This window comes from Phaenicophaeus curvirostris, chromosome 4 (genome assembly GCF_032191515.1).
Source record: "Phaenicophaeus curvirostris isolate KB17595 chromosome 4, BPBGC_Pcur_1.0, whole genome shotgun sequence".
Taxonomy (NCBI): domain Eukaryota; kingdom Metazoa; phylum Chordata; class Aves; order Cuculiformes; family Cuculidae; genus Phaenicophaeus; species Phaenicophaeus curvirostris.
In genome coordinates this window covers 76,273,867-76,299,757 of record NC_091395.1, presented here as the reverse complement: position 1 = coordinate 76,299,757, position 25,891 = coordinate 76,273,867, and the positions used below count along the sequence as shown (strand labels likewise).

Below are 25,891 nucleotides of genomic sequence, written 5' to 3'. Positions count from 1 at the left end.
GGGTGGTGAGGCACTGGAAGAGGTTGCCTAGAGAAGTTGTGGATGGCTCATCCACATTCAAGGCCACTCAAGGGCAGGTTGGAAGGGTCTACGAGCAACCTGATCTAGTGGGAGGTGTCCCTGCCCATGGCAGGGGGGTTGGAACTGCATGGGCTTTGAGGTCCCTTTCAATCCAAACCATTCTATGATTGTATGATTCTAAAGCTGAATTATTTCCTTAAAAGTGTTGCTGTGGTGGGAATACAGCTCATTGCATTCTTGATGCCACACAGGAATAAGAAAAATGATGTGGAAGATTAAAAAGATGGATCCTTGGCTCAACAGAAGCTGGAAGCTGACAGTGGGGTTTGTGTAGATCGTAAAGGTTTTCAGTTTATTTTTATTTGTGGCTGTTATGCTGTCAATGCTACCAGCTGCCAGCTGCACCTCCACTGTGCCTGGCACCATCGTGAGAGTCAGAGCTGGAGCTGTTTTACTTCTGGCGTTGTCTCTACTCAATCAAATATGAAGGATAAAGACAGAACTTTGTAGTGATAAACAGGATTCATAGAATCATAGTGTCATTAAGGTTGGAAAAGACCTCTAAGATCATCCAGTCCTATTGTCAGCCGTCAGCCCCATCATGCCTACTAAACCATGTGCCAAAGTGCCACCTGTACAAGCTTTTTGAACCCCTCCAGGGATGGTGACTCCACCACTTCTCTGGGCAGCCTCTTCCAATGCTTCACCACTCTTTTGGGAAAGAAATTTTCCCTAATATCCAGTATAACTACCCACCCCCAGTGCAACTTGAGGCCATTTCCTCTCGTCCTATCACTTGTTACTTGAGAGAAGACGCCAGCATCCACTTCACTACAACCTCCTTTCAGGGAGTTGTAGAGAGCAACGAAGTCTCCCCTCAGCCTCCTCTTCTCCAGTCTAAACAGCCACAGTTCCCTCAGCTGCTCATCAAAAGATTTGTTCCCCAGACCCTTCCCCAGCTCTATTCCCCGTCTCTGGACATGCTCCAGCCCTTCAACGTCCTTCTTGGAGTGAGGGGCCCAAAACTGAACCGAGGATTCGAGGTGCGACCTCATCAGTGATGAGTACAGGCATCATTTCCCTCCTCCTGCTGGCCACACCATTTCTGATCCAAGCCAGGATGCTGTTGGCCTTCTTGGCCTCCTGAGCACACTGCTGGCTCATGTTCAGCTGTTGTCAACAAGCACCTCTGCAAAATTCTCCAGGATGGCTTGTGGATGGTTCTTCAGCATGCATCAGTTTGTCCTGCAGCTGACAAACCCAGCAGCCCTTTCCTTTCATGGGAAAGAGTCACGCAAGTGCCAGTAGCGTGGAGTGAATGTAGTAATTTTTTAATAAGATACAGCCTTGAGCTTGGAAAGGTGAGTTTACATGTCCCTTGTGGGTGGGAGAATGAAGGACCTCTCCAGGTACATATCACAGGGTGAACAAGATCTATTTTTGGTCTCTGCATATCCAACATTGTTTTCTGCATCAGCACAGCAGGGATTTACTAAAAATAAAAAGGTATTCACAGGAGAGGTTGTGAAGGCAGCTGTTTCCATAGGCAGATGCCAATGTTGAGGTACCCAAGCTGAAAACACAGAGAGAGGGCTCTCTATCAGGTCAAGCAAACAGAGACTTAACCTAGATTTTGTGGTTTACTGTTGGACAAGATGTAGGTCAGGAGGACCCACCAAGGAACATCAGCAGCAGCTTCCCCCTTTTCCAGAGCGCTCTGCTTTCCTCTTCCTTTCTTTGGTGATTGCTATGGATTTCATTCAGCTTTTGCAGTCTTCAAAACATGGAACAATAGTGGGACAGGGAAGCTCAGGAAGCCAGGGAGCAGGAACAACAGTTGACGCTGTGTCCTTTCTTAGCTGTGCTGCCAGATACTCCTTCCCCTTCACTCATTCTCCAGGAAGTGTGACCTCTCTGTTGGTTGTTTTCCAGGCTGTTGATCTGCTTTCCCATTGCCTTGTACCCAAGGGGAATGCACGGCTGCAGAGAACAGCTTGGTGCAATGCACCTGTGGTGTAAAATGTCTTCTCTTGTTGGCTAAAAGGAGAGCCTTGGGGGCAAATTACATAAACCCCTGTCCTGAGAAGAATTGTGTCCCCTCTCCTCTCCTCCTATGGCCTTGCCTTATTCTAGGGGCTCTGGAGCTCTGCGCACCCCTGGGCAGGCACATGAACACCTCTTTGGTGATGGATCATGGTCAATGGGCTCTTGCTTGCATCCCAAGGAGAGGATGGAAGGAGCCAACACACCTAAATGCTAAGGAGGAGGCTTACTGCAGGGAAAGAACAGCAGAGACATGGTTTTAGGACATGTCCCCTTCCCTGCATGCGTGCTGGACACAGAGGGAGGCTGGGAAATCCTTTCAGAGGCTGGAGGTCCGTGAGCTCTACAACAGGAGCAACCAGCAGGAGCTCTACAGGAGATGGCCCCATTCACCATACAACAAGAGAGGCAGGAGGGACGTGCTTTAGAGGTTCTGGAGGGAAGCTAAGAGAGTTAGCAATGCTGGCAAGCACCGAAGGTGTCTGCTTTTCCTTTCAGTGCTTCAGTTCCCACTGCTGGTGTTGCCTTAGCAATATCCAGGGGCTCAAAAAATAGGGAGAGCTTGGGATGGAGATGGTGCCAACTCCCCATCAGCACATGGATGGGGCTGGGCGGTGCAACCCATGGCTTGGGGGCATCGAACCCATCTGAGCTTTATCAGTGAGGTCAGCTAAAACGCTTCCCAGTTGCCCCAGGGCAGCTGGGTCATGGCCCAGTGTATTTATCTTGTCTTCTCTGCTCCGCGTCAGTGAGCAAAGTCCAACTTGGTTTTGGGGGAAAAAATGAACTCTTTGGAACATGTTCTCACCTGCACTGAGTTAAGAGCGAGGTGTGCACGGGGCACATAGCCCTCAATTGCTCCCTGTGTGCATCGGGGCCCGCTGAAAAGCAAAAAGGAGTTTGCTCTCAGCAGCCCATGGCTTCATCATACCCAGTGGTCGCAGTTTTATGGCTTTTATGCAGATTTGGCAAATACCAGTGTAATTAAAATATGATGTAGACGAGTGGTCTTATCCTGCTCTCCACCAGGGACGAGAAGCCAGGGTGATTAACAGGGATGATGTTAATTATAAGCTTGCCCTTGCGATTAACGGGTTTCAAGCCAAGCGCCCTTGCGCTGTTCGTTGGACGAGGCTTTGAGCAACCTGGTCCAGTGAGAGGTGTCCCTGCCTACAGCAGGGGGGTGGAACTGGATGGGCTCCAGAGCAGGGTCCATAGGGTGGGTGTGGGTCCATGGGTGCCCATGTCCTACTGCCCCGCGAGGTTCTGTGTGGGCATCCATATGGGGAGTCCATGGCGAGTCCATGAGGGAGGCGTTAGGGTATGTGTGTCTGTGTCACCCTGCCTTGTGGGGCTCCAGGGCGAGGTTCAAGGGGTGAGGAGGTCCATGTGTGTCCATGACCCTCTGTCCTATGAGGTTCTATGAGGGGATGTCCATGAAGGTTGACCATGGGGTGGTCCATGGGGTGCGTGTCTGTGTCACATAGCCCCATGGGGCTCCAGGGTGGGATTCAATGTGTGTCCATGCTCCACTGCCCCACAGGGCTCTAGCAGGAGGATGTCCATGAAGGGTGGCCATGGAGGGATCCATGGGGTGTGTGTCTTTGTCACATTGCCCTGCGGGCCTCTGGGGATGGGTCCATGGGGTGAGTGTGGGTCTATGGGTGTCCATGTTTGACTGTCTTGTGGGCATCTATGGGGGGATGTCCATGAAGGTGACCATAGGGTGGTCCATGGGGTACGTGTCTGTGTCACATCACCCCATGGGGCTCCAGGGTGGGGTCCATGGGGTGGAGTGGGGTGTCCATTTGTGTCCATGCTCCACTGCCCCACAGGGCTCTAGCAGGGGGATGTCCATGAAGGGTGGCCATGGAGGGATCCATGGGGTGTGTGTCCTTGTCACATCGCCCTGCAGGCCTCTGGGGCTGGGTCCATGGGGTGGGTGTGGGTCTATGGGTGTCTACATCCCACTGCCTTATGGGCTTCTATGGGGGGAATGTCCACGAAGGGTGACCATGGGAGGGGAGTCCATGGTGGCATGTGTCCTTGTCACATTGCCCCATGGGGTTCTGGGGCTGGGTCCATGGGATGGGGGTGGGTCTATGGGTGTCCATGTTTGACGGTCTTGTGGGCATCTATGGGGGGATGTCCATGAAGGTTGACCATGGGGTGGTCCATGGGTTGCGTGTCTGTGTCACATCGCCCCATGGGGCTCCAGGGTGGGGTTCATGGGTGGGGTGTCCCATGTGTGTCCATGTTCCACCACCCTGCGTGGCTCTAGGCAGGAAATGTCCATGGTGACCATGGGGTGGTCCATAGGGTGTGTGTCCCCATCATATCACCCCACAGGGCTTCAGGGGTGTGTGTGTGGGGGGGGTGTCCATGGGTGTCCGTGTCCCTCTGCCCTGCAGGGTTCTGGGGGGGGATGTCCATGAAGGGGGACCGTGGGTGGGGTCCATGATAGCACGTGTCCGCGTCACATCCCCCCGTGGGGCTCTGGGGGTCTGCAGGGTGGGGTCCATTGGAGCTCCAAGGGGCTCCCTGAGGGTGTCCCTGTCACATCTCCCCCGTGGACGAGCCCACGCCAGGGAGGGGGGGACGCAGTAGCAGGGATCGGACGCGCCCATTCGTGCGCGAAGCGGGGGTGGTTCGGACTGCGCCCCGCGTTGGACGATCCCATGCGTGGCGGAGGGGGGGAGAACCATCTAATTCACTCGTTGCGTTCGTCCCCAGTTGTGACAGCGGCAGAATCCTTTCCACCCTCGTTTCAGATGAGACACAGACAAGGTCGAGGTGAATTTTGTGCCCCCGGAAGGGTGGAAAGTGCGGTGGTGAAGTGGCTTTGCGGGGTGTGTGTGCCCCCCAGCGTGTGGTAGAGTTGGTACGCGCTGAGGGCGTGGCTGGCGCTAGGGGCGTGGCTTACGCAAGGGGAGCGGCTTACTCAAGGGGCGAGGTTAACGCAGGGGGCGTGGCTTACGCAAGGGGCGTTGATTATTATGGGGCGGGGCTTACTCGGGGGCGTGGGTTACTAAAGGGCGTGGGCTACGCAAAGGGCGTGGCTTACGCAAGGGGCGTCGCTCACGCTGCACGGTGATCGCGGCGCTCCTCCCCCCCCCCCCCCCCCCCCCCCCCGCAGCCGCATCGCGGTCGCCATGGCGCTGAGCGGCCGCTCCGCGATGCTCTCCCCGGCCCCACGCCCCGCGCCCCGCCGGGCCCGCGGCCCCCGGGCCTTCGTCAGGTACGGGGGGGAGCGGGGGAAGAGCGGGGAGTGCGTGGGGGGGTGATGGTGAGGAGCTGACAGGGAGGGGTGGGCGCTGGGGGGCACTGAGGGGGCTGAGATATGGGGGGCACTGAGGGGTTTGTGGGGCACTGAGGGGTTTGGGGGGCACTGAGGGGTTTGGGGGGCACTGAGGGGATGGGGTTTGGGGGGCATTGGAAGGTTTGGGGGCACTGAGGGCGCTGGGGGGCACTGAGGAGGTGGGGTTTGGGGGGGTCATTGGAGGGTTTGGAGGGGCACTGAGGGAGCTAGAGTTTGGGGGCGTTGAAGGGGCTGGGGGCACTGAGAGGGTTGAGGTTTGGTGGGCACTGATGGGGCTGGGGGCACTGAGAGAGGTGGGGTTTGGGGGGGCATTGGAGGGTTTGGGGGACACTGAGGGGACTGGGGGGGCACTGAGAGAGGTGGGGTTTGGGGGGGCATTGGAGAGTTAGGGGGACACTGAGGGGACTGGAGGAGCACTGGGATAGGTGGGGTTTGGGGGGGTATTGAAGGGTTTGGGAGGCATTGGAGTATTTAGGAGGTACAGAAGGGGCTGGAGGCACCGAGAGGGGTGAGGTTTGGGGGGCATTGAAGGGTTTGGGGCAGTGAGGAGGCTGGGTTTTTGGGGTCACTGAGGGGTTCTGGGGGGCAGTGAGGGGACTTGGAGTTGCTGAGGAGTTTGGGGGGCGCTAAGGAGTGTACTGGTGGGGTACTGATGGGGCTGAGCTTTAGGGTCACTGTGGGGATTTGGGGACATTAAAGGGTTGGGGGGTCACTGCAGGGGTTTGGGGGGCACTGAGTAGTTTGGGGCATTGAAGGATTTGGGGACAGTGAGGGGGCTGAGGTTTGGGGGGCACTGAGAGATTTGGAGGCACTGAGGGTTGTGGGGGACACTGATGGGGCTGAGATTTGGGGGGTACTGAGGAGGCTTGGGGGCACTGAGAGGGATGGGGGCATTGAAGGGTTTGGGGGTCACTGAGGGGACTGGGTTTTGGGGGGCACTGAGGGGTTTTGGGGGGCACTAATGGGGCTGAGATTTGAGGGGTGCTGAAGGTTTTTTTGGGGGGTGTTGAGGGGGCTTGGATTTGGGGGGCACAGAGGGGTTTTGGGGTTTGTGGGATGCTGAGGTGTTTGGGGGACACTGAAGGGTTTGGGGTTTAGGGGACAGTAAGAAGGTTTGAGAGTGGGAAGAAGGGGTCTGCGTGGAGCTAGAGGGTCCCTGAAGTGGCACTGGGGGGCCAGGAGTGTGAAGGAGGGGGCTGCATGGAGCAGGGTTGGGGCACTAGTGGTGCTGGGGAGGCATTGAAGGAGCTCATAGAGAGGGTTTAGGGCTGTTAAGAGGGAGAAACCGGGGTGTTCAGGGAGCTGTGGGCCCTGGAGGTGGTGACTGGGAGGAAAATGAGATGCTCAAAGCATTGGAATGGGGTGGGGGGAAGAATAGGGGGGGTTAGGGGCTTTGAGGTGGCTGAGGTAGCAGAATGGGTGCATTAAGGTGAGATTTGGGGGCATGCAGGGAGCATTGAGGAGTTTTGGGGGGTATTGTAGGGGATTTTGGAGTCACTGTGGTGGTTTTGGGGGCTGGAGTGTTAGGAGCAGCTGTGGCTATGGGTGGGAAGGATGGGAAGTTGTGAGGACAGGCGGATTTTGCAGGGAGAGAAGTATTGATGGCCTTGAGAGGATGGCACCAGGGGACTGACGTGACCCTGTGGGTGTTAGGGATCGGCAAATCCTGGATCCGGCTGGAAGAGGGTGTGTGGGAGGCTATGGGGGACAAAGGGAGAGGTTTGGGGGTCTTGGAGAGAGGGGTTTGGGGAGGTGTTGCTTCAGGGAACCTAAGTTTAGGTCTGGTTTGGGGGGGTTTGTGTGTGAGGCTGCCTTGGAAGAAAGGAAAAAGGGCTTGAGAAAGGTAGGAATTAAGGTAGGGAGTCCAGAGATTTGGGAGGGGTTGAGGGATTATGGAGAGAAAGGAGATTGTGTAATTGTGTGGCGAGCTGCTGGAGGGTATGAAGACAAGATTCCCTGAGCTTTGGAAGTGTGGAGGGTAAGGCTGGACAAGAGATGGGGCGTGGGGACACCTTAGATGATCATGTTGGCTCTGTGGGAGCTCGGGTGTCAGCTCAGGTAGCGTTTGGCTGCTAAAGCTCCATTTCCTTTTAGAGATTTAAGGTGCATCCGTATGTGGGGACTGGGCTGCAGGGTGTATCGGCAGTGTCTGAGCATCACAAAGAAGAGCCCAGGAGCTCAAGTGCTTGGTGCTTCCAGTAGCTGTAGCACAATACATGGAAATATTCACCAGCGTGAAGCCAGATAATGGAGAAACTGGGGCATTGCACATAAATTGCAGAACTGCAAGTAAATTGCAAGCAAACAGTTGGCCGAGCTACCTGGGTATTAAATGGTTCTGTTTGCCATAGCTTTTACCTTTAAAAAAATAAAAGGTTTTGGTGTTTTGTTCAAGGAGGGGAGGAAAGCATTTCTATTTTTCCAACAGTGTGCCTGTGAAATGGGAAATTTTGCACAGTGGGAGAGAAATGGAGGTCGTTGTGTTTGCTTGAAATACACAAACATGGCTGTTCTGCACTGGTTGTTCACTCTGTGCCTGCAGTTAGAAATTGGGCTCTTCATAATGGGAAGAAAAATGACCTTTCCAGCTAATTTTTTCACTGAATAAATGAATCTTATTTGTTTAGAGAGAGCTTAGTATTTATTTATGGTTGGAAAGTATCTAAAAATTCACAATCAGTAACAAAACACCAAGATGGCAAAAAAAAAAATCTGAAAGAGAAAATGGTTTCCACTCGAGCCCCTCTCTTTATGAGTGATTTTTGTAATCTGAGATCCTGCCATGAGAACATTCAGGCTCCTTGTGAACATCTGCAAGCTTTTGAGCTCCACTGGGAGATCCAGGCAGCATCTGGAATTTGGTGCGTTTGTAGGAGGCATGTCAGCCGTTAATTTTTTTCCTCTTCCTCCTCAACATTCATCCTTGTGCGGTGTTTTTTTTTCAGGCCAGATGGAGGCAGGGAAACCAATGTTTGCAATAAATTTCCCAAGCAAGGCAGCAGATACCAAGCAGTTAATAAAAATAACTTAAAACAATCCGTTACCCTCCTCCCTCCTGTCCCCCAAGTCCCAAACAGGAATGGAAAAACTCTGATGTCTATATAAAGAGTCGAGAAACGGCCAGAGATAATTCTTGGAGTTCATCCATGTACTTCAGAGCTTTAGTTTGTTGTGTGGTGTGTTGGGAGCTAGCGTTCCTAGGCATTGCAGCAACAAAAGGAGGTGAAGAATAGTTTTGTAAACGAAAAGAAAAAATCCCTTAATGAAGAGATGAGCATTGCCCAAAGTAGCCAGTACGGGTTTTTAGAAGATGATGTCATGTTTCCTGTGCCTGCAGTCAGCAGGGAATAACTCTTTTCCTTAAAATACATGCATTTCTGGACAAAATTTCTATTAAATACTTTTGGTTGTCTAAAATCAATGTAAACTTGTTCCATTTGGTAGGGCTTTGGATACACAGACTTTTATATTACCTTTATGACGAGTAGGCAAATCCTCCTTATTAATTACTCATGTTTGTAACATAATACAACTGAGTTCTCAGTATGTGGGGGAAATGCAAAATGAGCACTTGGATTCTTTTTTATGTTGTCTCTGCCTACATCCCTAATTTTATCATCCTCTAAACCGTTCTGGTTTTAATCACATAGCGGTTGAGTAAGTGTGGTTTTTTTTTTTCCTTACGGCTTCAGAGGAGCAGGCGGTTGGGGGTTTGGGAGTGTGGTGGTGCAGGGACGAAAGAGCTGTGGTTTCCCAACCAGTTTTAACAGGGGACATATCTGTGTTGAAAGATTAGCAGTTTGTATCCATGTTTTCCTTATGTAATTATGCCCTGGTTCAGGATTTTGTAATGGGACACTTACACTGAAATATTTTTAAGGAATGCACTGTATTTTAGCTGTGCAAAGAGAGAGATAATTTAGCTTGCTGAAGTGGGGCGCTGTTACTAGAGAAGTCGTGGCTGCCCCATCCCTGGATGTGTTCAAGGCCAGGCTGGATGGGGCTTTGAGCAGCCTGATCCAGTGGGAGTTGCCTGTGCCCATGAAACTGGATGAGCTTTAAGGTCCTATCCAACCTACAAGAGTCAAAAAAGGGAAACAAACCCCATTCATTGAATGTGGATGGTTTTCTGCCATGTTAGGAAATGAGATGACAGGGTCTGTGAAGTGCTAGACTGTAGCCAAAGTTAGAGTGATGCAGGAGTACATAGTTGATAGAAACAGAAATGTAGAATAAGTGCTTGGGAAGGAAAAATTACCAAGGAGAGGAGCAGAGCTATTGCTGTGACTCAGCTGCCTGCGAAGCATCAGCTGACACTTCCCCTTTGTGCTCATTCAGCTTCAACAGAAGGCGAAGTGTCTGGCTCCATGCTTTGTGGCTGCAGGGTTGTGGCCCATTGATGGGCTCTGAAAGTAAATTCAGTTTTAAGGCACTGCAGTGTCACTTTTGGTTGCTGCTGAACCCCATGCAATGCTGCAGGTTTGGAGAGGAGTGGCAGCAAAGCTGCCTGATGGAGAAGGACCTTGGAGTGCTGGTTAACAGCAGCTGAATGTGAGCCAGCAGTGTGCCCAGGTGGCCCAGAAGGCCAACAGAATCCTGGCTTGGATGAGAAATGGTGTGGCCAGCAGGAGGAGGGAAGAGATCAAAGCCCTGTACTTGGCACTGGTGAGGCAACACCTCAAATCCTGTGTTCAGTTTTGGTCCCCTCACTACAGGGAAGGCATTGAGGGGCTGGAGTGTGTCTGGACAAGGGTGATATAGCTGGGGAAGGCTCTGGAGCACAGGGATTATGGAGAGTGTCTGAGGGAACTGGGGTTGTTCAGCCTGGAGAAGAGGACACGGAGGAGAGACCTCATCGCTCCCTCCAGCTCCCTGTAAGGACATTGTAGCAAGGTGGCTGTTGGTCTCTTTTCCCAAGTAACAAGCGATAGGATGAGAGGAAGTGGCTTGGGGTTACGCTAGGGGAGATGTAGATTGGTTATTAGGAACTACTGCTTCACCAAAAAACTTGTCAAGCATTGGAACAGGCTGCCTGTTCCAATGAACAGGGGACTGTGGAGGAGTCCACCACAGGGAAGTGGTGGAGTCATCGTTCCTGGATGAGTTCAAATAATAGAATCATAGCATCATCAGGTTGGAAAAGACCCACCGGATCATTGAGTCCAACCATTCCTATCAAACACTAAACCATGTCCCTCAGCACCTCGTCCACTCGTGCCTTAAACCCCTCCAGGGAAGGGGACTCAACCGCCTCCCTGGGCAGCTTCAGACCCTCTCCCCAAAGCACGGTGACAGCTTCAGACCTTCTCCCCAAAGAATGGTGACAGATTGGGACATGGCTTAGTAGGCACGGTGGCATTGGGCTGCATCATTTGAGAGGTCTTTTCCAGTCGTAATGATTTACTGAACGCTTGCTCTGTCTTTCTGATCAAAGATTGACTGGTAGCATAACAGTTACACTCAAGCTGCTGGCCTTTCCTACTTCTTCAAATATTGTCGTTGTCTCAGGTGATCGTGTCTTTTGGGGGAAATAGCTAGTGTTTTAAAATCAGTCTGTTAAACAGAGAACACATCAAGGCTGCAGGTCTGACAGGCAAGCACGTGTGTGTAGGTGGTGGACAACCTCTCATTTGGTTGCAGCTGTGGAAGGACTCCACTTTTTTTCCAGCCCAAGCTGATGTTGATGTCCTGTCTGTGAGTTACTCACCATGAACAAGTATGCGAAGGGCTGTACTATCCAGCATGACTGTAGAAAATGCCAGTACGATTATTGCTGTGCATTCTTAATAAATAACGCTGCTGTTCAGAGGGGCCCCGAAGATCCTGAACAGGATTGTAGTTGACAAATGGTGTCAGGTAATACCAAATGTTTTATAAGCAGAGAATCACCCCATTCCTGTCTGCTTTGAGGTCTCCAAATTACAGAATTGAAAACTGCTGTCCATTTAAAGTCAAAGAGTAAGGAATTTGGTCCTGTAAAATCATAGAGTGGTTTGGACTGGAAGGGACCTTAAAGCCCATCCAGTCCCAACCCCAGTGCCACCTCCTACTGGACCCGGTTGCTGAAGGCCCCATCCAGCCTGGCCTTGAACACCACCAGGGAGAGGGCATCCATGGACAGAGTTGAAATTTCTTCTTTTATGTGTAATTCTAATGTTTGCTAAACGTGCTAGGTGATTTTAAACTTGATCTATCGATGGTCAGGTTCCCTGTGTTCTTTGTTGAGAAATTTTGAAAATCCCTAGAAAACTGTCATGTATTTTAAAGAATGTGAATGCTTTTGTCTCTGAGTGCCAAGCAGTAAACCAGAGTGATTTTGGTGAGCTGAGGAAAAGAAGGAAAACCGAGAAAGCATGTTCTTGTTCAATCTAGATACGAAATTTCATGTAAACTGCTTTTGAAATCAATGAAATATTGAGAGTATTTAACTCAGTCTGGCTTCTGTTTTCTGTTCTCACAAATACATGAAGATGGTGGTGGGAAATCCCATACTGTAGTATATTCAGACAATAATGTTTCTAGTAGAAATTATGAGGTCAACGAAAGACCCATGAAAAATAACCTTGATTTTTTTGAGGGTAGAGTGGAAACAGATGGTGGTAGCAGCAAGTTAACAAGAAGTGAGATTCAGAAGAAAATAAACTGTTATCTTTCTACTTTCTTTCTTTATTTAAATAAAATCAAATATTTAATGTTAAAATTGGTGTCTATCTTGGATAGACAGCATGAATCTATTCAGTCATTCCCTGGAGATGATCCTTGTTAACATAAGGACTTGCCCAAGCTTGCCTGGCTGTCTCGGATTTTTCCTCTTGTTCACTGCTTTCTATCTGAGCTTTTCCCATGTGGGTTTTTAAGGTTGCCCGGCCTTTGTGGGGGAGGAGCGTAACATCTGCCAACATGGAGCAAAACATACTCAGCCCAGGGAAATTGCATCCTTTGTCAGCTGAATTGTGTGTTAACCACAGCTGTGGCCGAGCCAGGCTGTGCAGATCCATTGGGAATCAATCAGGGATCGATGCTGATATCGTTGTTACGTTAGTATAATACCACAGAATTATAACAACAAGCTTGCGCGCAGAATAAATTCAGCTAGGAAAGAGATACAGAAAAAAGGAACATGTGGTGGGAACATAAATAAAAGGAAAATTAAAATACCGTAATTCATTCTGATTAAGAAAGGCACAGTTGTTAATATTCCCATTATTTGCCAACATCCATGGCTTGCAGCACTGTGTCTGTTACTAAGTTGTGACAGGCTAGGATGTTGTAAAGCAAGGTACTTTGCATAATTAGTATGAAGACGTGAACAGATGAGCGCTAATTCTTTGAAATTAATGATTGTCAATTATCTTCTCCCCCCCTTTTTTTTTTTGGATCTTGTCCAAGATGAGCAGAATACCAAGTGTCTCAGTGTAGAGTTTTGTAATTGGTCCAGGCAGACATTGTTGCCAGATGCCCCCCCAAAATGTGGCTTTGCCTTCTGATCTGCTTTTATCAGCAGTCAGGTCAGCTTGCCGTGGGTTGAAAGCATCATATTTTTAATTCATGGGGTTGGTTTGGATCCATAAGCTGATCTGACTTGACACATGGCTTCAAGACTATTAGTGCAGATATGAAGGCAGCGAGAAGGGCGAGATGGGCCCTGGCAGCACCCTTAGGCTCTTGGTCTGGCTTAAGCCAGTAGAGAAGTTACATCTCAAAGAATCGTACAATGATTTGAGTGGGAAGGGACATTAAAGTTCATCCAGTTCCAACCCACTGCAATAGGCAGGAACACCTTCCACTGGACTGGGTTGCTTAAAGCCTCATCCAACCTAGCCTTGAATGCCTTAAGGGATGGGGCATCCACGACTTAAGTTGTACTTATGTATGAGCCACATAGAATCATGGAATGATTAAGGTTGGAAAAGACCTCTAAGCTCATCCAGTCCAACTATCAGCCAAACACCACTGTGCCTACTAAACTATGTCCCCAAGTGCCATGTCTACGTCTCCCAGGGACGCACCCTCAGTCCCAGAGGGCTGCGCCGTTGTGTGGAGATTATTCTTCATCACTTCTGTTTGAAACTGTGTTACTGTGGCAAACTGAAAAGAATAAAAGTCAGTACCCTTGTTGGTGCAATTGCTTTGGAGATGGGAAAAGTGATGGAATTTTGTTCCCAGGACAGTTTCTTTGTTTTTGTGGGATGACTGCCTAACGCCAAATGCAAGAAAATGCCATTTGTTTCTGTGACTTTGTACACAGTTTAGACCACATTGTTTAAAAGCATGTCATAAGAATTCTAATTATTCTCTTGCCTCCTCCTGAATACCAGCTTTCTTCAGACACAGAAGTCTTCTGTTTTTAATGTCAGCCTTTGAATGTAACGATTTACACACACTTGAAATGACGTTGGGAATATTTCTGTGAAGAAGCTTGTTCAAAGATTTCTTTCATAGAAGCCACTTCTTTCAATGAAGCGAGGAAGAATCCTCTGCTGAAGGCTGTTTAGGCTTAAGATAGGAATAAACATCCTTATGGTTGTACATCTCATTACACAATAATGAACATATAATTTGCCCTACGCTCTTTTCTTTTATGTCAGAGCTTTCTCCTGAAGGAAACGTAGCACTGACATTCAGCTTTGCTTAGCAGAAATTTTGTAGCAGCTTAATCTGAGAACTTTATGTATTTTTAAGGGGTACACTGAAGTTACAATATCTGTGAAAGACACTGAAAGGAGAGTAAAATTCCAGATCTTAAGGAGGGAAACAAATGCCTAACTCAGAACAAACATTTAGGTACTTTCCTCTCATAATTCTTCATCTCCTTTTTTTTCCACCACCACAGTTTACTCTGACAGATCAGAAAATACTTCCATGGGCTCAAAGCAACAAAAACCTGGGTATTTTGGTTTGCTCTATTCTGGTCTCCTATCATGGGTTCATCTTGTGATTTTTTTGTTTTAAGTTAGAAATGTATTTGATTGTGTCTCCCATTCGTTGAACCTATTAGTGTGAAATTAAAAATCTTAGGAATAGCTTACTTTGTATCATGTAATAATGGTTTTTAATACATGGAAGTATATTTCCCCAGAGTTTCTTACAAGGAGTTTCCATGTTTGTTCTTTGTCAAATATACTTGTAACTGGTACTTTAAAAGCGATCAGGAAAGGGGAAAAAACTGATAGCAGAATCAAGGTGCGCTGTTTGTAGTGCATAAGAGGTTTTAACCATATTTTACAATCCAGAGAAACCTGTCTTTGGCTGGAGAACCGCTTAGATTTGACTTGAGAGTAGAAGTTGGAAGTATGCGATAGGGGGATTTTTGCATCTTGTTTCTGAGAGGAGTTTATTAAAAAATCTAACCCTTGTGCTTTCAGATTGAAAGCATTCACTGTATTGTTTTTCAATGACAGTTTCTTTCCTCACTCTAAGCAGGAAGATGCATCCTCCAACAAGGGCAAAGTTTTAATAAAAGCCCGTTTGGAAACTGCTTTTTGTGTCGCTGGAGAAGTCCTTGGGCAGGCTTTCTTACAGTCCTTTCAGTCTGTCCTTACATAGCCTCGGGGAGCATGGCTTTCTCTTAACCATTCTGTTGGAGATGACTTGGGAAGCATTTTTCTTTTCATGTGGGCTTTGTTTGTAAGGAAAGTTGCTTCCACATTCTTGTGTTCTACAAAGCCTTTAGCAATTCTACTTTTCTGCACCTGGTCCTTAAATAAATAGAGGCTTGTATGCATCCTAACAAATTAAATAAGTCCAATTTTGTTTATAACCCTAGGGAAGAGTCTAGCAGTGCTTTCTGCTCTTGATTTGTGACATAGGAAGTACAAAAATATGAGGAGCGTACAGCTCGCCATAGTGGATCGTCTCTCACCTAGCCACTCTGGGGTCCTGTTTAATGATGGAATGAAAATCTTCCAGAATAAGATCTTAGGATTAGATAGCTGTGAAATTCATTTGTAGGCTAGATTTTAAAGAGCTAATAATCATAGAATTACAGATTGGTTTGGGTTGGAAGGTAACTTGGAGCTCATCAAAGGGTCATTGGGCAGTGGCAGAGGCTGCCCAGGGAGGGGGTTGAGTCACCTTCCCTGGAGGGGTTTAAGGGATGGGTGGACAAGGTGCTGAGGGGCATGATTTAGTGTTTGATAGGAATGGTTGGACTCGATGATCCTGTGGGTCTCTTCCAACCTGGGGATTCTGTGATTCTATGAAGTTCCTATTCCCATGTCATGGCTGCTCAAATCTCCATTCAACCTGGCCTTGAACACCTCCAGGGATGGGGCATCTGACTTCTCTGGGCAACCTGGGCCGATACCTTGCCACCAGTAAAACATTTGTTGCTGATTTCTCATCTCCATCTCCCCTCTTCCACCTTAAAACCACCCTCCGTTGTCCTATCCCTGCTTTCTGAATATGTACGATAATCAGAAGTTGCTAAAACGTGCAGCATGAAGTTCACTGCTTCTTTCATGGAATTGATATCATCACTTCCATGGCGACAAGAGCAGCTGGTAATACCTGATTCAGTGTCTTTGTGCTGTCATCAGTGGCCTCAGTCCCTCTTTCTGTGTCTTGGGATGGATCAAAATATCCATTCATCCATACAGTGGACTGTGATGCAGTGCAGCATATAGTGTGAATTGGAAGGTAGGTTTCAGGGGGAAAAAAGAATAATGGAGGGATTCAGGACTCAAATAAGTGACCTAAAACTGGGAAAAAATAAACCTGAGTTTTTCACTAATTTTGTACTTCTATAAAAGTATCTTCAAACATTGTCTGTCTTCTGTTGTGGATGTTTGAATTGCACTTTAACTATAATGTAAAGATTTCATGTTTGTTCTGCCTTTCAGAGAAAATAGAGCAGAATAATTGTAGTATTACCGAAAAAGTCTGTTTGCTTTTTTTCTTGGCTTAAGTAATGATGGAAATAGGAATTCTTGCTTACTTGAGCAGATCACAGATTTAGCTCTGTTGTGGCATTGCTATAAGAGACATTTGTTTCCTAGAGCTGAATGGCTTGTAGTTGATAAACAAGACTATGAACAAGAAAACACTTTCAGTAATATCAGCAGTGAAAATTCTTGTCTTCTATCTGTATTAAAACGAGCTTGCAAATATTGCCTAGAAGCACAAATGTTGCTCTTTGTGTGCCTGTTGTAGCTGATTTTTTTGCCTGTCTTAAAGACTGGCCAAATAAATTAAACCTTCTGTAATAATTCATTTTGGTTATGAAAGTCTTGGCAACACTTGGTATTGTTTGATGTTTTTTTAGTGTAAATTAATGAGAATTATACTTTAGGCTTTTGATTTTCCCTAACTGTTTATTTGAGAAAAAAAAAAACCCTTGTTTTTATTACAGAATTCCTGAGAAAAGTAACATGCATCTTATGAAAATGATCTCTGCGCTCCCATGGAGCTCAGCTTTTGTTATGTTAAATGAGACTTGGTTTTGAATGTTTTCCAGTATGAGGTAAATAAAGTTCTAAAGGGGAATGCAAGATACCAGGAAGAAGTGTAGCACCTGCAGGTTAAACCATAACAGAAAATCCCCTGGTTGGGAGCTGTCTGACTTGGAGTGCTTGCTAAAATTATTTTCTCTTTTCTAAGTTCCCTCAGTTCTGCATTTCTCCTTATGTCTCTGCTTATAATAATGACTGGGTGGCATCCTTGGGTCTCGTGGTACCAGGAGGGGAAAGCATCCCTGAGACACCATGGATAGCATGACCCTCATGGTTTATTAGCAGAGGACATGGAGACCCTGTGAGTTGGAGTTCCCTATGCCTTTCCCACTTCTCCCCTACACAAATAATATGCATTTTGCTTTGATTTTAGGGTCACAAAGATGATCTGAGGGCTGGAGCACCTTCCATACAAGGAAAGGTTAAAGGAGTTGTGGTTATTTAGCCTGGAGAAGAGAAGGCACTGCGGACACCATAGAGCAGCTTCCAGACTGAAAGGGGCTACAGGAAAGCTGGGGAGGGGCTCTTGATGAGGGAGTGCAGGGATAGGATGAGGGGGAATGGTTTTAAGCTGAAAGAGGAGAGATTGAGATGGAGTCATAGGAAGAAATGTTTTCTTGTGAGGGTCGTGAGACACTGGCCCAGGTTGTCCAGAGAAGTGGTGGCTGCCCCATCCCTGGAGGTGTTCAAGGCCAGGTTGGATGGGGCTTGGAGCAAACAGGTCCAGTGGGAGGTGTCCGTGCCCATGGCAGGGGGGTTGAAACTGGATGATCTTTAAGGTCCCTTCCAACCCAAGCTGTTCTATGATTCTGTGATCTTGTAAGAGTTCTGAGATGTGTCCTTGTTATGGAGTTACACAGGATGGAAGTGGTCTGATGGTGCTGGAGGTGCCAAAATGCATCTTTTGCAAACTTCTCCTGGGGTGTAGGAGCTATTGCAGTCCTTCCCCTTGTCAGCTTTCTCCCTGGACATCAGCTGCCCTGTATTGCTTCGCTTGATACTTTTCTGGTAGAGAAAGGAGTGTTACTTGCTTGGCGAGAGGGAAACTTGAGCAGAAATGTTTGCTAGAGGTTAGTGATTAACAGGGCACGGGGTTAGAAGGGATAGTTAGGGGCTCTGGTCTTCTCTCGGCCCTATGTACTTCATCTTCTAGTGCTCAAAAATAAATAATCTGAGGTTTGGTATGAGGTCTGAATGTATTTCAAACAAAAGATAGTCAAGATAAACTATGTCTGCTTTGTTTATATAATAAAGAATAAAAGCTACATCAACTCTTTAGCCTACCAAACTTGAACACTTCAAAATGCTGACCTTAAGGATGAATTCTCTTTTCTTTTGCAGCTGCAGCCGCCTTCGAAACATTCAGAGTATCCTGACACAGAGCAGCAAATCTCAGCCTGATGGAATCCTATGCATTTTAGGTTAGTTTTACTTTCCCATCCCCCCTTTCTCTTGTTCTCACTGTACCGATAAAGATACCAGGAGTTTCAGAAAGATGATTATCATTGTGGAGAAGGCTCTGGGGAGACCTTATTGCAACCTTTCAGTACTTAAAGGGGACTTATAAGAAAGGTGGGGACAAACTTTTTAGTAGGTTCTGTGGCAATAGGCCAAGGAGTAATGGTTTTAAACTGAAATAGGGGTGATTGAGACTAAATATAAGGAGGAAATTTTCGATGCTGAGGGTGGTGAAACACTGGCAGAGGTTGGATGGGGCTCTAAGCAGCTTGATCCAGTTGAAGATGTCCCTTTTCACTGGGCGGGGGGGGTTGAACTGGTTGGGCTTTAAAAGTCCCTTCTAACCCAAACTGTTCTGTGGTCTCCTTCCTGCCCTGAGCCCCAGCCCTGTTTCTCAGTGAATGGACAGCTCTGATTATTGTGGTTTAATCCCAGTTGGCAGCTAAGCACGACATAGCTGCTCGGTCACCTTGCCTGGTGGGATGGGTGAGAGAATCATAAAAGTGAAAAGATTCACAGGTTGAAATAAAGACAGTTTAACAGAGAAAGCAAAAGGCGTGCATGCAAGCAAAGCAACACAAGGAATTCGTTCACCACTACCCTTCAGCAGGCTGGTGTTTCCAGGAAAGCGGGGTGCCATCATGCTTAACGCTTACTTGGGAAGACAAGTGGCATCATTCTGAACGCCCCCAAATTCCTTCTTCCCCCACCTTTTGTTGCTGAGCATGATGTCGTATGGTACGGATTATCCCTTTGGTCATTTGGGGTCAGCTGTCCTTGCCGTGTCTCCCACCAAATCCTTGTGCACCCCCAGCACTTGCTGGTGGGTTGGGGTGAGGAGCAGAAAAGACCTTGTGTCTCTGTAAGCTCAGCTCAGCAATAACTAAAACATCCTTGTGTTATCAACACAGCACAAATCCAGCACTATACCAACTACTGTGAAGGAAATTAACTCTACCCCAGCCAAAAGCAGCATGTTCTTACACTGTTTTTATCCCTAAACAATTCTTAGGTCAATGGACTAATTTCAGGCATGGTTGCTACAATAGGAATAATATTATCAGCGTTCTTGCAAGCCTTACGAAAATTCTGTGGCTGGAGGGTAGAGATAATCTTTGTTAATGTCCAAATTGAAGGAAAAATGGGGGTAATTTAATCTGTGTTTATTTGGAGTGAACATTCAGCTGTCTAGGCAGTGTTTGCTTTCTAGCTGGTGCTTGGCATAAAAGCCCAAGGCTGAAGGCCTGTGGGTTGCAGCTGGCTACTTCTTAGAAGCAGGGAAGTGGAAGGGGTTGAGGCGATAGAGAAGAGTAGAGGAGTGCCAACGTTAGGAATCCTGATCTGCAGAGCCGCGGAGGGTGATGGGTGAGAACAGGCTCAGTGGAGCGTGGGGGAGTAATCATAAAAGTGGTAAGATTAATAAAACATGAATTTAGGGGGAGGGCAGTCTTGCCTCGGGAGAAGTAATTCAAAATGCATTTAGAGTCACATGAGAAACCTGGGAAGCAGTTACAAGTGAAATGGTGGGCTATAACCAGCACGTGGTTTGAGGGCTTTATTTGTTCTGGGGCTGGGAGAAAAGGGTGACATGGAACAAAGCTGCATGTGCAAATATACTGTCAGAAAATAACAGGCCTTTTGTATCACTTTAATATCATTTCTGTATGAAACATTGACTCTGTTTTGTGCTCTATAATTAGCATCAAGCTATTAAAGGAAAAAATCATGAATGATGATGGAAATTCCTTAGAGAACAAGACTAAGGAGTAATTATTTGAATAATGTATTACGGCTAAAGGTGGAGAGATGAAATGTAGCTCTAAAGAAGTTATGTGTAGTAACGAGCTCACATTAAGAAATGATACAACAGCCTGGCTGGTTTGTTTGTTTTCTTAATGTTGCAGCAAGAAAACTTGAAGAAACTCATTTACTGAACTGCAAAAAGGTTGTAAATGTGTATAACCTCCTTCTTTTTGGTCAATGCTAACTGTATTAACATGGTTCTCGCTATCCCACACATCTCTAGCGTAAGAGTTGAAGTCCTTGGCTTTGTAGTAACTTTACAGCTAGAAGGTTTGTAAGGTCACTGTGCCAACCTTCCAATGAAACTTTATTACAGGATAAAGTACTTGGTTTTTTGCCCTTGGTGCTAGTCTAATAAAACACAAGCAGTGCCATCTCTTGATTCTCCCCCTTGGCACAGTAATGTTTCTTGACTATTGTTAATTCTGACATTGCTGTAAATCCCAGGCAAAGAATAGCCACTCAAAACATCATATGATGGCTTTAGGGATAACTTTACAGGCAAGAGGAATTGCTATGTGTAATCCACAGCATCATGTGGAGCATTTAAGTCTGTGCATAAGACCGTGCCTCTTAATGAATAAGCATTTCTGTTATGGAAATATAGGAAGTGTGTTTGTGGGACTCGAGCTTTGCCCTAATCTCCCTCGGTGCCCACAATGGGCCTGTTGTTGACTAATGTAGCCTGCAGAATTTCTCACATACCTTCTGATTAAGCAGGCATGTCACTCTGTTATAAATGCATTAAATCTGTCTTCAGATACAAGGTTCAGGTGACAAAAAATATGCTAGTCTCGCATTTTGAATCCTGTTGACTTGTACGGAAAGCAGATACCCTTGTAAGTAGGTGTTTTACTGTTGGTGCATGTTGTATTTCACCCGGCTGTCTGGAATGACTTGGAGTTAATGCTTTTCCTTCACACAAACTGTAATTTTGCATACTGGGCTGTGAGATAAAACCGATATAACCTGTCACAGATTCACTTCAACTAGGTTAATATTTATACGAAGTTAAAACCAGCAGTGTAAGATTCCAAAGAGAGATGAGAACTGACCAATTACTGAGACAATTATTTAGATTATTTTTTTTTTTTTAAGAATCCTGTTTTCTTGTTGTAGAGTGGTTGTATGGTGACATTCCTGCATTCTTTGCTGGGGAGAGAAGTCACCACAGCTGGCAGGAAAAAGAAATGCGGACATTGGAACGTCAGGCAGCTTTAAAAAGCCATGATAGCTCAGCAGGAGCATGTTGCTGTTGCTAAGAAAACACTGTCAAGCTACTTTAATTATACCCTAAACTGTCTTTTTAACAGTGGTGTTTATTGCCACTTACCTTTCAACAGAGATCTTGGGCTCACCATTGGTTTGATCTGATTTCTGAGGATCTGGGTTTAGTACTATCTGTAAATCTGTAGATCAAACTGTTCTGCAGTTCAGCATAGCTAACCTAAATTTTTACAGACCTTGGTATTTACTTTTTGTCCTCCATTTAAGACAACAGGAAAACTTCAGAGACTGGGACGGTAATCTTTAAGTTTATTTTACCTTGGGTTTTATCTCTCTCCTACATAAGGCTCTTAGGATGTGGAGAAGAATCACTGGCGTTTCATACTGATTATTCATCCCATTCCTTTTCCCTGTGGAGACCATGATTGTTCTGCTGCTTCTCTTAGATGGCAGCTCCACAGCCGCGTGCTGGTTTGGGCGGCTGTCCAAAGATGATCCAACCTTTCTCTCCAACCTCACTTTCCTGCTGCCTCCCTGGTGTGCTGAAGCTCGCATGGATATTCCATGTGTTATGGAACTGTGCTTTGCATGATGCTCAGGGCTGGTCAGACATGCATAGCTGGGACAAAGCAAGACTTTTTTTATTACCTGTAGTCTCTGTTTTTGTCAGCTTAGGCACTGTGAAATTGCAGATGTGAGTGATGGCTGAGTTGAATACGTTTTGCTCTGCAGAAGGGGTGTATCAGCCTGCCCTGGGCTGCTACTCTTCCCTTTCGTCTTCCCTCCCCACATGCGTTTTGCATTAGTGCTGGCACTTTGTTGATATCTTGCACCCGCTTCATCCTACTGAACTGAGAGTTCTTCCCCCCTTATCTCTGGCCAGACTAGTTTTCTGCCAATTTAGCAAAATGAATCAGCTTGTAGGAGGTCAGATAAGCTCTGACTCCAGGAGAAGGAGCAGGCTTGGCTCCATGGGCAGCCACGAGCTTTTAGACTGAATCACTCCCTAAGTGCACCCTTGTGATGAGTTGGGAACAGGCTGGGAGTTACTGAACTCCCAGCTCTGCTGGAGGCAGGCGTGGGGGTTTCCTAACGAGGAGCTTTCCCCATTGTTCTATTGAGAACTCCTGATATGCTCTCTGGAGGTATCTTATCTTTGACATTGTTTCCTTTCCTGTTTATTTTCCGCTAGCTATATCTGTTCTTTTAACTCCATATGTTTCTGCAGAATAGTAATAAAGCCTCAATATGAAGACTCCCGTCTGTGCTGGATACTAAAAAAACCCAGAGAACACATAAACCAAGTATTCTGCAGAGTTAATGGGCTTATGGTAAGGTAATACCTTCTTTGCTAGCCTGTCAGTGCTCTACAAGCAATAAATTTGCCTCTGTTTTAAGAGTTAACTTAACAGCTGCCCTCTTCGTTAACATCATCTTTTTGTCTTCTCTTCCCCCTCCTCCTGTCAATAGCTGAAAAAGCAGGGGTTGGTAGTTAGCTTTGAAGGTCTTCTCCAGCCATGAAGCAGAGGAGAGCTGGCACACCCAGATCAAACCTCAAACTCTTCAAGCGATGGTGACACTGCAACTTTTTCTTTCATGAGGACAGTTTCTCATTTTTGTTCTGTTCTTTTTTCAGCTCCCTTGTGTCTTATCCTTGGCCATTGAGGCTTTGGAGACCCAAGCGATGACCCTCATAGCTGTGATAATCGCACTTTTTCCTTCTTGCATCCATGCTGTTTGGCCTGTAGCTGAGGCTGCTCTGTGAGCTTAACTTTTGATGCGATAGGGGATGTTTATTTGTGAAACACAAGTGATGCTGCTTGCAGAACAACTGATCTAACAGCTTGCTGCCACCGATAGGGACTGTCCTAACTCCTGCTTTGTGCCAGGTTGTTGCGCATCTGGTGGCCTTCAAAAGTTGCCTCAGTTGGGCAAGTAATCAGTAAAACAGATTATCTTCAGGACAATGTGCGTGCGAGCTTTCTATGGCTGCAGCTGATTTCAAGGAGACTGATTATGTTTAAATGGAGAACAAATGGATGGTTGCTTCCTGGAAGAACGGAGTCTCCACACTCGCTTGTAACTAAAATCCCACCTAGGGACAGGGGCTTTGGCACCAAATTAGTGTGTTGTGTCCTATTGAATTCTGGATTACATTGGGATGCCTGCTTTCACAGGGCTGGAAATGTAAATAAAATAAAAGCAGGCAGTGTGTTCTCCCTCTCCTCTGTCTTTTGCACCTGAGTTCCCAGATCCATGGCAGTGAGATTATGGATTAATTATTTGCACAGCAAAGAGAAAACATTTCAGCAGGGGCTAAAATTGAGTGGCTGGGTCTGAGCATCCTTTAGTTGAGTCTTATCGATGCCATGACCTGAGTTACCGATTGACTGCTAAAGCTTTCTCAGGGGATGCCTCCTAACACACAAACTTGTGTCTTGTTTTAAAAGGAGCGTGCTGCGTGGATGTGGATGTGTATGGCAGATCAGTACTAGAAGCTAGACAGTGTGAGGATTACAAAATTGTGTCTGGAAAGACTGTTGAAGGCTGAGAAAGCTGGAGAGGATGCGATGCAGCTTCTCTCTTTCCCAGAACGGCTGAAGGAATACAGTGCTGTAGTGTGGAGCTGGTGCTAATAACCACGAATCCATGAGTGGGGAGTGTCATTACAGAGGTTCATAGCTTCAGCACACTTTGAAGTTATTGAATTTGTCTCTTCTGTAGCCTTACACCAAATATCTGATACCCTGCAAAATTCATGAGCCTATCCAAAGAGCAATCACGACACAAACAAGGGAGTTCGTTAAGTTGTAAGATTCAGTAGCTGGATGCAGATGTGGCATCTGGTTAGCATTTTGAAGCTGAAATTTAAAACAAAGGCCATAGTTGGAAGAGCCTATGGTTTGTTCCTATTTCTGGGGCATTCAGGTGACTCTTGAGTATTTAGTTTTCCTGGAACCCAGACATCCAGGCTGTGTTATTACATTATCAGTGTCGTGATCTCTTCTTTGGACAACGGTAACAAATCTTGGTTTATTGGCAGCCATCCAACTGTATCCTAATATGACTTGGTAGGAAAAGTTGGCATTTGTGTTTGTGAGAAATTCTGTGGCAGTCAAGACTGGTGACCTTTGTCGTGTGTGGATGCCAAGATGCTGCTTCGTGCATGGTTTTACTTGGGGAGTTAACTTGATTTATTAGAGTAGCATTAGGAATTATGACTGTGAGTATCTTTGAGAGATTAAAACATTTCCTAAATCTCTGGCCTGTTTCCATTCTTCTTGTATTTATCTTCTATTTCTTCATGCTCCAGATCTTTGATTGTTTTAATTTCATTCTCCTGAGGATCAGCAAAGGTTTTCCTTGGAAACTGTATACCTGTTTTGTCAGAATATCTATTCATGATTTGCTAGAAGTCTGTGCTGGCTTCCTGGTGACTCACTATAATGCTGATAAGATAATGTTTAATCATGTATTCCAAAGCTGGAGATTTAGGTCACAGGATTAGTTTGTTAGGAAGCTTCAATCAAGAACATATTAATTGGAATGCGTGCTGCATAGACAGATGTTTCAGTTTGAATGACTAGATAAAATTGAACTTTTGTTGATGCAGAGCATTTCAGAAAACTAGACTTACTAAATGTTTTTTAAGCAATGCCTGTGTATTTAGGTCGAGTGGAGTGTCAGCATGTGGTGATGAACTTGCAAAAACTCCCTTTTCCCTATCCTATTTTCCCAGTATGTTTAAATTAATAAGTGCCCACTGACTATGGGAGAGAGTTGAGTTCATTCCTGAAAGGAGGTTGTAGCGAGGTGGGTGTTGGTCTCTTCTCCCAAGTGACAGGTGATAGGATGAGAGGAAATGGCCTCAAGTGCCACCAGGGGAGGTTTAGATTGGACATCAGAAAAAATGTTTTTACTGAAAGAGTGATGAAGCAGTGGAAGAAGCTGCCCAGGGCAGTGGCGGAGTCCTGTCCGTGGAGGTGTCTGAGAAATGTGAAGATGGGGCACATGGGTACGTGGTTTTGTAGGCACAGTCATGTTGGGCTGACAGTTGGACTTGATGATCTTGGAGGTCTTTCTCAACCTTAATGATTCTATGATATTCCTGTTCCCATAGTTTCATATTAGAGATGAAACCAAACTTTCCTGGTGTACAAGACTAGGACACAACACAGACACATCTTCACATCTGAATTTGCTTTTGCAGGAATAGATAGTCGATACAATGAAGGCTGCAGGGAGCTGGCAAACTACCTGCTTTTTGGCTTGTATAGCCAGAATAACAATGACTTTGAAAGAAGTGGCTTTCCTGAAGAAGTTCTTGATGGTGAGTAACACACTCAGCATTTTTACCTGTTCTTCAGTCGTTCTGGAGGGAGGGTGAACAGGAAAAGGGGTGTACCTCAAATGAAAAAGAGACAGTAAATCTCTAATTGTTTATGTACACCTGAAAAACGGTTCTTAAACAGTGCTGGAGAGCTCTTGTTCTTAAAAGTGTTCCTCTTTGTCCATTTCCCCCTGTTCTAAAACTCAACAAATAGAGCCTATTACAAGAAGTCCTACTTCT

At 46.5% G+C, this 25,891-nt stretch overlaps 1 protein-coding gene across 1 annotated transcript in view; it reads left to right on the top strand.

Moving 5' to 3' along the window:
- Positions 1–5,189: 5,189 nt before the first annotated feature.
- Positions 5,190–25,891, top strand: part of DNAAF9 (dynein axonemal assembly factor 9) — an 84,359-nt gene continuing 63,657 nt past the window's right edge. The window contains exons 1-3 of the mRNA XM_069856679.1: positions 5,190–5,302; positions 18,175–18,254; positions 25,532–25,651. Of these exons, the coding sequence (XP_069712780.1) occupies positions 5,217–5,302; positions 18,175–18,254; positions 25,532–25,651 (286 nt within the window). The 5' untranslated portion in view covers positions 5,190–5,216. The remainder of the gene's footprint in view (positions 5,303–18,174; positions 18,255–25,531; positions 25,652–25,891) is intronic.